This window comes from Chiroxiphia lanceolata, chromosome 4 (assembly GCF_009829145.1).
Source record: "Chiroxiphia lanceolata isolate bChiLan1 chromosome 4, bChiLan1.pri, whole genome shotgun sequence".
Lineage (NCBI taxonomy): Eukaryota > Metazoa > Chordata > Aves > Passeriformes > Pipridae > Chiroxiphia > Chiroxiphia lanceolata.
Window position 1 is genome coordinate 3,184,147 of NC_045640.1, and position 13,383 is coordinate 3,197,529.

The 13,383-nt window shown below is 49.6% G+C and overlaps 1 protein-coding gene across 2 annotated transcripts in view; it reads right to left on the bottom strand.

Moving 5' to 3' along the window:
• PTPRA (protein tyrosine phosphatase receptor type A) overlaps positions 1–13,383 on the bottom strand; it is a 117,520-nt gene that overhangs the window by 16,956 nt on the left and 87,181 nt on the right. For both annotated transcript variants that reach the window (XM_032686276.1, XM_032686277.1), the window contains 4 exons: positions 6,977–7,055; positions 6,193–6,558; positions 4,494–4,511; positions 529–613 (listed from right to left, as the gene is read on the bottom strand). In XM_032686276.1, the coding sequence (XP_032542167.1) occupies positions 529–613; positions 4,494–4,511; positions 6,193–6,558; positions 6,977–7,055 (548 nt within the window). The remainder of the gene's footprint in view (positions 1–528; positions 614–4,493; positions 4,512–6,192; positions 6,559–6,976; positions 7,056–13,383) is intronic.

The following is a 13,383-nucleotide window of genomic DNA, read 5'->3' on the forward strand; positions in this document are numbered from 1 at the left end:
ACAGCACCACCTAACACCCCTCATAAGCTCCAGCCATGCACTACCTTGCACTGGAAGATACACAGACATGATGTGTAGGTTTGGTACCCAAGGCAGAGCTTGGCTCTGGATGTTGGATCCTGTTTGATATCAATATGGGAATCAAGGAATAACACATGCAAAGGACTCTCTGGCTTGAGTGTTGTGTTCAGCCTCCTTGGATTACCCAATCCATCACCCTTTGCCCCACAAGGAAACCTTATCTGCTTTTACCTTTGCTGACAGGACTTTTAATCTACCCTAAATATGATATTTTGAGTAGCAGAACAAGAATTCCCCACATGAGGAGCAGCTTTGTAGAGAAAGGAATAAGCAGCATGGCCTAGATAACCCCAAACACAATTTTCATTCACTGCCCTTACAGGTTTCTTTTCAAAAGCACCAGCTGTGTCAGCCTTTAGCTTGGGAAACAGCACAAAAAGCTCATTCCTGTTCATTCAGGAATTATTTCTGTCAAAAAAGGGGATTCAGCATTAAAGCAGCTCTTACCTCAACATGTACAGCACAATAATAATAAATACTATGACTAGAAGGGAAGACAGGGCCACCATCACAGCTATAATTGGAGTCTCATCTGCAAGAGGAAATGAAAGGTGTGGTTATGCACATTGAAAAACACCCAGAGCCATCATTTAACGGGGCTGACTTCTACAATTTGTGCTTGAAAAACAATTCTGACGATGATACTAACAACAAAAATAACAATAAACAGTATTAAGTGATGTTATGTTTCTTCAGTCTGAGAGTAAAGGCAGCAACAGGACCTGAGTGAGCGCTCCCAGGTCAGATTAACACCTGCAACCACCACTCAGAGCACCTCAGCCTTCTCCAAGAGTTGGTCACTGTGGAATTGTGACCTTGCAGATGAAAACAGTGACTGAGGAAGTTGAGACTGGGCTGTTTTAGGGGTTTCTTTTGCACAACTGAATGTGCACGTGGTGCAGCCACTGGTAGAAGTTTCCTCTGCCCCTTGGGGATCCACAAAGTCTTCTGCCTGAGACTTAAGGATCCATAGAAGATCCTAACAGGTCCATGAGTTTGGTATAACATGATAAAGAACTTTATAATAACACAGGTGAAAACTGTGGCCTTTGTAAGATCCCACAGACATTGCATTTGTGAAACCACTATGATTCTGCTTCCAGCTCCCTGTCAAACAGGACAAGAGGGCAAAGCTTCCCCCTGCACCTGGGACCTGAACACCTCCAGGCTGAGGTTTTGTCTGGACCAGGCTGCTCAAAGAAGCTGTGGCTGCCCCTGGATCCCTGGAAGTGTCCAAGGCCAGGTTGGATGGGGCTTGAAGCAACCTGGGCTAGTGGAAGGTGTCCCTGCCCATGGCAGGGGTGGAACTGGATGGTCTTTAAGACCCCTTCCAATCGAAACCATTCTATGACTCTATGACTGTAGAATAATTTGGGTTAGAAGGGACCTCCAAATGCCATCTAGTCCAACCCCTTACTCTTTCCTCCCTGGAAATACTGAGTTTGGAGAGCAGGAGGTGTCAGACACCCCATTTTGCTCTGCACTGCAAGGCCACCAAGTGGGATTTCATTTGGCTCCTCAGGGGAAGGCACCACACAATTCCCTTGCACAAACACTTGGATTAGCCACATCTGAAACATTCCCATCCTCCAGGACCCACAACAGATTTTTTTTCTTTTAAAATGAGCCATTTATAACTTGTCCTGGAGGTCAGTGGAACAGTGGAGCAAATCACCCATATGGGTTGAAAGCCAAGCAATGCCAACCAGAGAGGAGAATGGCCCTGAAGGGAGGTTTTGCAGATAGATGTGGATGCCAGCGATGCCAGCTGGGGTTATTTTCCTTTTCCATGAGCTCCCTCAATCTGTATTGGCCACTGCACCACATCTACATGCCTTGCCCCCCAAGGCTGCAGGGCATGACCCCCCCTCTCCACCTTCTGTGCATCCATTTCCCTGCCAGGGCAGATTCCTGCTCCATGTTTCTCAGCAATTTCAGCCAGCAGATTTTTTTTAGGTGGGATTTATTTTGTCCATCTCTGAGCTACCAAGGGGAGCTCTGGTTGTATTTCTGCATTTGTCCCTCTGTGGTGCGAGGCCTGGGAATGTTCTTCCTACCAAAAGATTTGATTTTTGTGTAATGATTTGAAGGCAGTGACCTGGCATGGCAAATTAAAAAATTAAGTTATCCTGGGTTTGCATGTCTTCATTCTTTCCATCTGCTGTCCTAACGCAACTCCCCCAGCCCAGCTGCAAAAAGTCAATGAATTTATTGGGAATTCTGCCTCCTGCAAACTTAATAGGTGCTTGAGCCTTGGCATTCCTCACCTCGAGGCTTCCCAAAAGCAAGACCAGGAAGGCAAAGCAACCACGGAGGGTCTTGGCCCAACCACAGCCAGTCCTGGCCTCTCCCATAACGAGCTCCTCTTTGAGACTTCCGACCACAACCATCACCTCCATCCTGGCTGCAGGAGTGGAAGGAGAGCTGCCTTCCCAAATCCTGTGGTGTTATGCCCACACCACACACCGTTAGACCACTTTTCCTGCCTTGGCTGGAGTTAAGCTCAGCTTAACCGGCGCTAAGCCGGGGCCACTGCGGCAGCGCTGGTTGGCAGGAGAGGTGATTTATGGGCAGGGGTGGCTCTGGCACAGGATGCAGGGAGTCTGTAGGGTTGGGGGTTTGATTTGCAGCCGTTCTTTCGACACATCTGGCGGGATGGGATGAGCTGGAGCTTTCCCACCGCGGTCTCCAAGAGCCGGAGAGCTGCCAGGCCCACCCAGCACAGCCCAGGCAGGAAACAACCTGGAGGGTCCCCAGCTGCTCCCTCCTTCCCCAGCCAGCCCTGGGGAGCAGTGCCAACCCTCCCACAGCTCCTGTCCTGCTCCAGCCTCGGCCCCGGGGGTTTCATGCTGGTAGTTCTCTTGGAAAAGGGACAAGGACTCAACCCTCTGCTTCCACAGACCTGCAGTGCTGGAAGCCTGGAAGGCATCAGGATGCTTAAATCTTGTCCTGGCATCTCTGAGGAGGCAGTAAAGCATCTTCTGGTGCTGGAGATCATGTCCCAGCTGGAGGCAGATGTGCTCTATAGGCTGTTCCCTAAACATCCCACAGACCCAGGAGAGGTCGCACACCAGAGAGGGCCAGGGATGAGCAGCCTGTCCCTGCCAACATCTGCCCAAAAAATCAGAGAATCATGGAATAGTTTGGACTGGAAGGGACCTCAAAGACATCTCATTCCAGCCCCCTGCCTTGGGCAGGGACACCTTCCACTAGCCCAGGTTGCTCCAAGCCCCATCCAACCTGGTCTTGGACACTTCCAGGGATCCAGGGGCAGCCACAGTTTCTCTGCCCAACCTGTGCCGGGGCCTCACCACCCTCACAGCCAGGAATTCCTTCCCAATATCCCATTTAACCCTGATTTCTGGCAGTTTGAAGCCATTCCCCCTTGTCCTGTCCCTCCATGCTCTTATAAAAAGTCCCTTCTTCATATTAGCAATATTAATATAAATGTTAGGAAGTCAGATTTATTCCCTTTTTTTTGTTTGTTTCTTTGCTCTCAGGAACAGGGATGAACAACAGCAGAGAGAGCACAAAATCAGACCTAAACCCTGCCAGATCCAAGGGAATTACACTGAGCCTTTCTGCAGCAGCTTAACCATAATTTTAAATGAATTCTCTCGGACCTGCATCCCTTTTATTTCCTCTGCTAAATGTGTTCTGACAGTAACTGCTGCAGAGCATCTGCCTGTTCCTCTGGACCATCAGCAGGATGGGGTGAGCCTGGCACAGAGAGCAGCACAACAGGAATGCCAGGGAGTTCACAAAGCTAAAACACCCATCAGAGCCATGATGAAAACACACGGAGGCAGCTCATTCCTGTAGGAAGCAGCCAGCCCTGCTGCACCTCTGCTCTGCCCGCTCCTGGAGTGCTAAAGCCATGACTAATTGCAAATATTCTGGTGGAGATGCCAGTTCTGAGAGCTGAGAGATGGAAAAATGTCCCTAAGTGCTGCTCTGTTACGAGAAATGGATTTGTGCTGCTGCTTGCCAACAGAACGAAGGAGAATAATAATTATTCCCATCATCTGCAGAATGGGTTTGGATCAAATAGGGTAAGTCACAGTCAATAAAGACAATTCAGAAGCAAAAAAAAAAAAAAACAAAAACAAAAACAAAAGGAAATTTCCTGAATGGCTTCTTAGGCTTCGGTCATCCAACTCCAGGGACGTGCTGACATTTTCAGAGCACTCAGCAGGAACAATTTGTGTCTAACAGGACATGTACAAATTGGAATGGGATTGTTTAGAAAAGCCCAAAAGAAATTAGGATATCAGTGTGTCACCAGCTCTTTTAAAGAGCTTGAGGGGCTTTGTAAAACAACATTTGGAAGTCCTAAGGAGAGGTCTCTAATAGCAGAACACTTCTGGAAATGCTTTTACTGAATAAAGAGTGATGAAACATAAAATTCTTACCTCTTCTGTCAGAGTTACCTGCAGGAAAAGAAAACAGAAGTCTCTTAGCAACAAAGAAATAAGACATTTTAATAAGTCATGAAGTATCAAAGACCAAGACAGGAACAAATTTAGTAACTCTCATCATCTGCTTGTAAATCTTTCCTCTAAAACACCAGCTACAAAGCCAGGGTGTTAAATGAATTTCTGAGCAAGGAAAAAGGAACAAATCCCAGATTTTTATCAGCAGAGTAGAGAGCTGCAGCTCAGCTTCAACATCGATAAACACAATTACTGCTCTTAATCGATACCATGGACTGTTTAAGCCCATAACCAGCAAGTCACTGGTGTAATTCATTAGCACTTAAATGTTAAGAGGTAACACTCCTGCATAATTTTAAGAGAGTGGCTGAGCCAAGAGTTCAATTAAGAGCAGCTGGGCTCAGGGATGGGGGTGAGGAGCTTCCAAGGAAAGCTGGGATGTCTCATCCAGAGGACACCAGAACAAACCCTTGCTAGTGGGAGCACAGCCCAGCTCTCCTGAGGCACCCTGTGGCCCTAATCTACGTGTGAAGAGCTGCAGCACAGGGCTGAGGACAATCCTGGTGGGTTGGAGGAGCAGGAACTGCCTGTGCACCACGTAGTTCACGTGTCACCTTCTGTCCCAGTCCCTCTCTTCAGCACCACTTAATTCTTCCAAGACTAATATCCACGTTCCCCGTTAAGACTAATGGCAAGGGCAGCCCTAAAACTGATTTTGCTCCTTGACAAATTGCTTGAAATAAAGAAAGAAGCAGGTTTGGTCACTTGTTCTGGGGACTGACACCAAGTGAGAAGCCACTTCTGGCCTTGATGGCTCAATGGCCAACGTGTCACAGCACACACCAAGGGAGTTCACCAAAACCAGTAACCCAAGTCACAAAAGAGGTAGTAAAGACACAAAAATGATAAATTCAGTCCCCCCATTAGCACATATTGTATTACAAAACCCATATATTTGAAGTACTTAAGGCTTTTGCCTCCATCTCTCAGTTTGAAGGCTACATTTATTCCAAGCTTGCCTCATGTGTGTACCTGAGGTTATGGTGGACCCCTTCACTCTGCAAAAAAAGGATTTGTGCTTGGAAGGGAGCTGGATGAGCTCAGGGATGGCAGAACACTGAGAAAACTGGGTTGTGAACATCCTTCAGCCACATCCCTTCCTACATCAGTAGCAAAGACAACCTCACTGCAGCTTCGTGGGCTGTGGAATCTTTCCAAAGATTCCCAGAGGAAGAGGGCACACACATCTCACTGTTGATGTGCTCAGATGTCCAATATCCCTTGAGAAATCTGTTCTTAGGGAATATGCACTTGACACCTCCCTGCATTAACTCCACCATTATCTTCTTTGAGTGTTTTCTACCACACCACCGAGCTACCAATCCTGTTCTTCCACTAAATCCCACACTGCCAAGGCTTTTGCTATAAGGTCCAGCAGGCACTGCTATCCTACTGTTGCAACTCAGAGGCTGCCACATGCAGGGACACCTTTCACTAGATGATCTTAGCCTAAAAACTGATCTGGGCTGTTTAGGAGTTATATTGTTTCATAGCACCACAGAATTCGCCCCAAAAGTGTCTTCTCCCTCCATTTTGTTCAGCAAAACAAAAGAAGAGCAAAGACTCAAACCCAGGGGCGGGGTGGCCTGGAGAGGCAGAGGTGGAGGAGGTGGCCTACCATTGTGGGAGGCAGAAGAGGTCTCCTGTGTTGTCACCACCATACTGGAATTCCTCTCCGTCGTCTCCGCTTCCGTGCTGGGGACAGCGGAGTGTGGGGCGGAGGGACTCACGCTGGGGAGCAGGGAGGTGGCTGGAGGCACGGGCACGGTGGTCCCCAGGGTGGAGGAGGTGTTGAGGCTGCCAGTGGTGGCGTTGGGGGAGATCCTGGCAGCTGTGGTTGGAAGTGGCTTTGACGCCACGGTAGGAACAGTCCCCGGAGTGCTCATGTTGAGCCTGTTGGAGCTCGTCGTAGTCCCATCCTCAGGACCTGCTGTAGGAGCTTTGGTGGGGCTCTTGGGGGAGGTGGGCACTGTTGTGGGTGGCCCTGAGAGAGAAAAAGCACGAGGGAACGTCCATGAGATTCTTTCCTGTGACAATGGAGGGTTTAGACGTTGGAGATTCTTGTGACTGTAACTACAGGGATAAAACAACCAACAAATCCCGCGTGCAGGACAGGGAATGCTCTGCACAGCAGATGTAAACTTATAAAAACAAGCACCTTGAACAGGTATTATGGTATCAAGGAGGCACAAACATCAGAGCCCCTGGAAGTGAGGATCAATATTTGCCAGAGGTAAAACCTGTGGGTCCCACTCGTGAACTCCTGCAGCCCATCGCCCTGTTTGCAACACTTCACATTACAGTTCCATGGAGGGCAGGAGGAGAAAGACACTGAGCACATGAGCTCTTACTTCTTTGCTCCTAAAGATGGATAAAAGAGAGGAGACAGGAGCACAGTTTACCTGTTGTGATGTTGTTAGCACCTACACTTATCAGGCCACTTCCGAGCAAGAGGAGAAAGAACCACAAATCCATGTTGACCTGGAGGAGAAAGCAGAGAACAGTTACTTAAACCTTCGTGAAACATCATCCCAAAGTAATTCAGAGTGCAGATGCTGCTGGGCATCTTGTAGAGCTGGAAGGGAGGAGTGAAGATGTGGCCTGAGTCCCTGCAGGGTGTGGACAGGAAGGATTTGTGGGTATGTTCATAAGTTACCAGGGGGAGAGACCCCAGTCTGGTGGAGCAGCAAAGGTTACCAGGGATGAAGCAGGGAATGGGTGAACTGTAGGAGAGCATGAGAGGAACAAGCTGAGCACTAAAGACAAGGATCTGGTCTTAAAGAAAATTAATAAATTGTTCATATAATGGTCTACAAATGACTGTACTTAGAGCAAACTCAAACCCAATATATGTGAAGACTGTGGCAAAGAGCCTTGATCCCAAATGCCCCAGAACTGGAGGCAGGGATGAAGGAGAGATCAGTGCTCGTGATTGTCCCTGGCTCACTGAACCCCTGCATGTTCCTGGGCAGGGTCAGAGCACCTGCACAAGGCCACTCTCAGCTCCATTCAAACCCTGTAGGACTCCCTGCCCATGCAGATGAAAAAAACCCCACAAACAATCCAGGATGATGAGCCACACACTCGTACTGTACGTCCTTCCCAGGAAACGTCCAGCTAAATTACAGGACGATGACATCAGTAAAACCCTTTAAAATACAAGGTTTTTATGGTAATTTCTTCCCCCTGGGGACCTCAGAAAGCTCCTGAGATATGGGTTATGGTTATCTCCTCCCAAACACCTACGGATCCAGAGGCCCAGGCAAGCGACGGGGAGATGTGAGACGTCACCGTGCTGGCCAGAGTAGAGCCCAGAGCTGCCAAGCCTCAGACCAGCACACGGCCCTGGGGCCTCTCAAGGATGGGCCAACATCCTTGCCTCTGCTCTGAGCCTGGAGAGGGCTCAGAGACAGCTCTGGTACGTGCCACGGGCCAGCAGCTGCCGCTCGGCTCTCCCGTCCTTCAGCCTTTTGTCATGTGTCCAGTTGCATCTCCAGGATCTCCTGGGAGAAGGCTGCGAGATCTCGCTGCCAAGTCAGCTTGACAGGCTGCCAGGGAAGGGTTTTATTCCCGATGCACGGCCTAACCCTCCCCCTCCAATACATCTCGTGGTGTTTGTGCTTGCTCTATTTATTTAAATCTGCTCCTTCCAGACCCATCCCCAACTCCGGGCAGAAGGACAACACTGAAGTCATCCACGCGCTGGAAACGGTATCAGAAACACAAGATCCTCCCACCCCACCCGGGACTATCCTCCCACCAGCACCACCCACTTAACATGTTTTTCCTCCCCCTCTAAAAGAAAACCTGGCAAAAATCGACCTTACTCAGTGACCAAAAGGTCAGACAAACCCTGAACCAGAAGGAAACCAAGCTCCGGAGATAAGAGCTTTCCTTGGGCTCCCTCCATGGCCAGCCCTGCTGCTGCAAGCAGGGCAGGGCTTTCTCCAAGGGTCCCACTGGTGTGAGCAGCTGGCTTTCCAGAGGATTTCATCACTGGTTAAAATCTCTGTCTGCATGAATTTGAACTGATTCAGTCCTCCTGTCACTGCTGAGAGCAGGACTGGCCCTGCAATGCCTCCCCGAGCTGTGGGATGTTGGGAAAACCCACAACCAGTAGTTTGATGGTTTGATGCCATGTCCCACTCACTGCTGGCGATTAACACACCCCACTCAGCTTGGTCAGCTGCCTGCCAGGGTCTGAGATGTGCTTGGTCTAAACTGGTTTGGCCTTGGAGAGAAACCCTGATATTTTTAATGAAGAAATTGTTCCCTGTGAAGGTGAGAGAGGCCCTGGCACAGTTTGCCCAGAAAAGCTGTTGCTGTCCCATCCCTGGAAGTGTCCAAGGCCAGGTTGGATGGGGCTTGGAGTAACCTGGGCTAGTGGAAGGTGTCCCTGCCCATGGCAGAGGGGTGGAACTGGATAATCTTTAAGGTTCCTTCCAGTCCAAACCATTCTATGATTCTATGTGTGCAAAGGTAGGAGGAAGTTAAGCCCACACTGAATCTCCAGAGAACACAAATGATGGCTCTGAGATGCTCTGAAAACCTCACAAGGGCTGGTGAAAGCACCAAGGTCTCATCATTGTAACCACTTCCCTTGCTGGGAACCCATCCCTGCCACAGCAAAAAAACAATGGCAAGGGAAAGGGAAAGACTGGGCTCTTGTGCGAGCACCACCAGGGAAAAGAGTGACCATTTGCCATGTTTTGATTAATATTTGGACAGAAATGTGATTTGTGTAGGTGTATGTGGATCCTTTCTCTTCCCACAACTTGTTTCTCAAAACAAGAGTTCCTTTTCATTTGGGATTCCCATTCATTTGGGATCCCCATTCCTTTGGGATCTCATTCACTTGGTATCCCCAATCATTTGGGATTCCCATTCATTTGTGAACCTGTTCATTTGGGATCCCACTCACTTGGGATCCCCAATCAATTGGGATCCCCAATTTCAGACCCATTCATTTGGGATTCCCACTCACTTGTGATCCTCTTCATTTGGAATCTCATTTATTTGACATCTCATTAATTTAGGATCCCCCCCATTCACTTGTGATCCTCATTCATTTGGGATCCCATTCTTTAAGGATCCTCATTCATTTGGGATCCTGTTCATCCCATTTCCATTCCAGTTCTGGGCAACCTGTGCCAGACCTTCACCACATCCTCACATTTTCCCTTGGTATCAAGGCAGGACATGCAGGAAGGGAGGAAAGCAGGAGAAGCTGTGATTTTCCACTTCTTTCTGCCCTCTGTTACAGGGAAGTAACCCACAAAAAAGAGCTTGGCTTATTTCCATGACCATGAATACTACATGGATGAAAGCTACAGGAGATGTAAAAGCCCTTTGGGATGGTGGGATGATCATGGAATCATTTAGGCTGGAAAAGACCCTTAAGCTCACTGAGTCCAGCATCGAAGAGGGCTTCTCCTTCCTGGGATTACATCTGTGGGCAGGCAGATCCTGCCTTTAAATCCCCCTGGATACTACGTTTAATAGGTTCATTGATCCATGAGTGGATTGTAGGGGGAGAAAGGGGAAATAACACTGGGTTTCCCCAAGCCTTGCCCTGCTTTCCTGAAGAAAGCTGGATGCAGGCCGTCCGTGCGGATCCCGAGTTTTCACGGCTTTATTACCTCGGAAACAGGACGCTGGGAGCATCCCCCAAAAACCCCAGGAGCTGCTCCTGTGACTGGCAATCGGCTGCCAGAGCTGCTTTGTCACCTTAAAACCGGATCCTGAGCAGGGAGAGGGGAGGGCTGTGCCAGCCCCGCTCCCAGCTCCCAACCCCTGCTATTCAACACTCCCTATTCCCAAACGCCAGCGCTTCGCTCCTTACCCGCTCCTTAACATAAAAGGCCTCCAGAGTCCTACCCCTAAAGCTGGAGAGAAACCCGAGCCTCCCCTCCCCCTCGGCTCCCTCCCTGCTGGTTTCGGAAACGGAGAGGAAATACTTGTAATGTTATCAACATAAACACAGCTCTTGGCCGGCTGCAACATCCTGCGAGCTCTGCAGAAAAACACCCTGACGTCACGGCGCCGGCTCTGCCCAGGAGAAAGGAGCCGCTTTCGGCACCGCTGCTCCGGAGCTTTGGGATGCTCAGCACTGCCTCTTCACTTGAAACCTTCTTTTCCAAAAAATCCGGGTTAGAAACCTCAGCAGTTTGCTACTGGTGTGCCTAGAATATCATATATATATATATATATTTATCTATCTCTCTATATGTCGATATTAATATAACGTACGTGGACTGTGCTCTTCCATAAACTCCTTGTGATGCTCCTGATAGGAAAGGCTGGATTTTAGGCTGCAGGATGTGTGTTTTAAAATAAGCAGATCTTGTCAAGATGATTGATGCTGGAGGGGGGAAAAAATAAAGGAAATAATCTCTTCATAAAGTAGTAAGTGGCTTCGAAATGCGTGTGTGCCGGTGCTCCGGGGGAGGTCAGGCTGCAGGATCACCTCGCCGTGCTTCCAGAATGCAAAGAATTAGGATTTATGGCTGCAGAAACTGCCCAGATCCAACCCGGATACAGCCGTGCACAATCAAAGGCAGGATTTACCCCCACCTCTGGCATATTCCTAATTCCTGGAAAATGAGGCAATCTTTTTCTGTGCGCGATGAGGAGACGCAACCCGAATTCTGTTCGGCTTTCTGGGACCCCAGAAATCCCTGTTGTCATCGCCAGCAGGATGCTGAAATGTGGTGGCTCAACCATGACCACCCAACTGCCTTGTGCTGGCCCCAACTGCAGTGAAAAATAAGGATAATGTTCTGTTTTCTCCTTTTTTTTTTTTTCTGATAGGGGACAGGGCAGAACCGGGAGCAAGGCTGGCTCTTTGAAGCCGCTCACAGTAGGGCAAGAATAAGCACGAGCAGAAAGAAAGGGGAAAAAGGTCATTTTTTTAAACTCTTTTTGGTGGCAGCGAGCCATCAGCATGGCTCAGGCCACCCTGGAAGACAAACCTGCCATTCCCTCTCCCCCCTCCCTGCTCCTTTTAAATCCCGTTTGTGGACTGCCAGCCTCTCCTGGGAGCCGTGATCCACGGCGGAGGAGAGCTCGTCTGACAGCAGAACTGTTTCACCTGCACTGTAACCCCAAAACTCTTGTGCTGGATGAGATGCTACAAAGGATGTAAAAACCCAAATGGGATGGCCAAGGGCTGCAGCGAGTTGGCCATCACAGGGAGAGAAGCCGTTGGGTTTAGGGAGGAAAAAGGGTTTTGTTGCACTAAAACGCAGTGACTAATTCCTCGCGTGTGTCTCCGAAGCTGAAACGAGGCCTTTGATGTGTCAGTGATTATTCCCCCCACCCCACCCTCTGCTTTTCCACTCTTGAACAGAAAAGATGAATCACAGCAGCCATTCACCCTTTCTGAAAATCTACTTCATAGTCTTCTTTTTTTGGGGGGGGTTTAAATAAACAGGCGGTTTCCACACGAGCGGCAGGAACGGAGCACGAGGGGGAGGATGAGCCTGTGGGAAGGGCCTGGAGCTTTGCTTTCTCCACCTGCCCAACATTCCACAAATCACTGCTCTCCCACATCTCAGTATTTGCTCATGGCATGGTTTGGGTTGGAACAGACCTTAAAGACCATCTCATTCTGACCCTCCTGCCATGGGCAGGGACACCTTCCACTACACCAGGTTGCTCCAAGCCTCGTCCAATCTGGCCTTGGACTCTTCCAGGGATCCAGGGGCAGCCACAGCGTCTCTGGGTAACCTGTGCCAGGGCCTCACCACCCTCACAGCCAGGAATTCTTTCCCAATCTCCCACCTAACCCTGGAAGTTCGGTTGCCCAAGCAGGTTGAGGGAGGGGGATCCTGCCCCTCTGCCCAGCACTGGTGAGGCCACACCAGGAACACTGGGTCCAGTTCTGGCTCCCCAGTACCAGAGGGACAGGGACAGACTGGAGAGAGCACAGGGAAGGCACTGGAGCACCTCTGCTCTGAGGAAAGGCTGAGGGAGCTGGGACAGCTCAGCCTGGAGAAGAGAAGGCTCCGGGGGTCTCATCAAAGTCCATCAACACCTGCAGGGAGGGTGCAGAGAGGACAGAGCCAGGCTCTTCCCAGTGGTGCCCAGTGACAGGACAAGGGGCAATGGGCCCACACTGAGACACAGGAGGGTCCCTCTGAACATCAGGGAACACAATTTGACTTAGGGGGTGATGAAGCACTGGCACAGGTTGGAGGCTGAGGAGTCTCCATCCTTGGAGATACTCAAACTTTATCTGGACACAGTCCTGGGCAGCTGGCTCTGGTGGCTCTGCTGGAACAGGGAAGTTGGATCAGATGACTTCCAGAGGTTCCTTCCAAAACCAATCCCTCTGGGATTCTGTGATCCTGTAACTGACTGTTCTGCAAACTTCTCAGAAAGCAAACCTGCTGGGATTGAACCTCACAGTCAAGTAAGGTGATATCCAGCACTGAGCAGGAGATCCCTACACTGTGCAGGATGTATCTTGGGATACCACCAATGTCCCTCCAGCTCTATACTGGCTTCCAGTGAACAAGCACCAGTTGCTGCACACCATGACACCCTCTGCCACGTATGACACAACCATCATCTCCCAGGAGCCACTGACCAAGAGCAAAAAGCTGATCAGAGGAAAGCAACCCACTGACCCCAAATGAAATGAACCCAAATGATCCTCCAAAGGATTGCAAGACTGAAGAGCCCTGAGACCGGGCAATTATTATCCCAATTAGGAGACAGAAAAATCATAGAATATCCCAAGCAGGAAGGGACTCACAAGGATCATAGAGTCCAACTCCTGGCCCTGCACAGGACACCCCAAAAATCA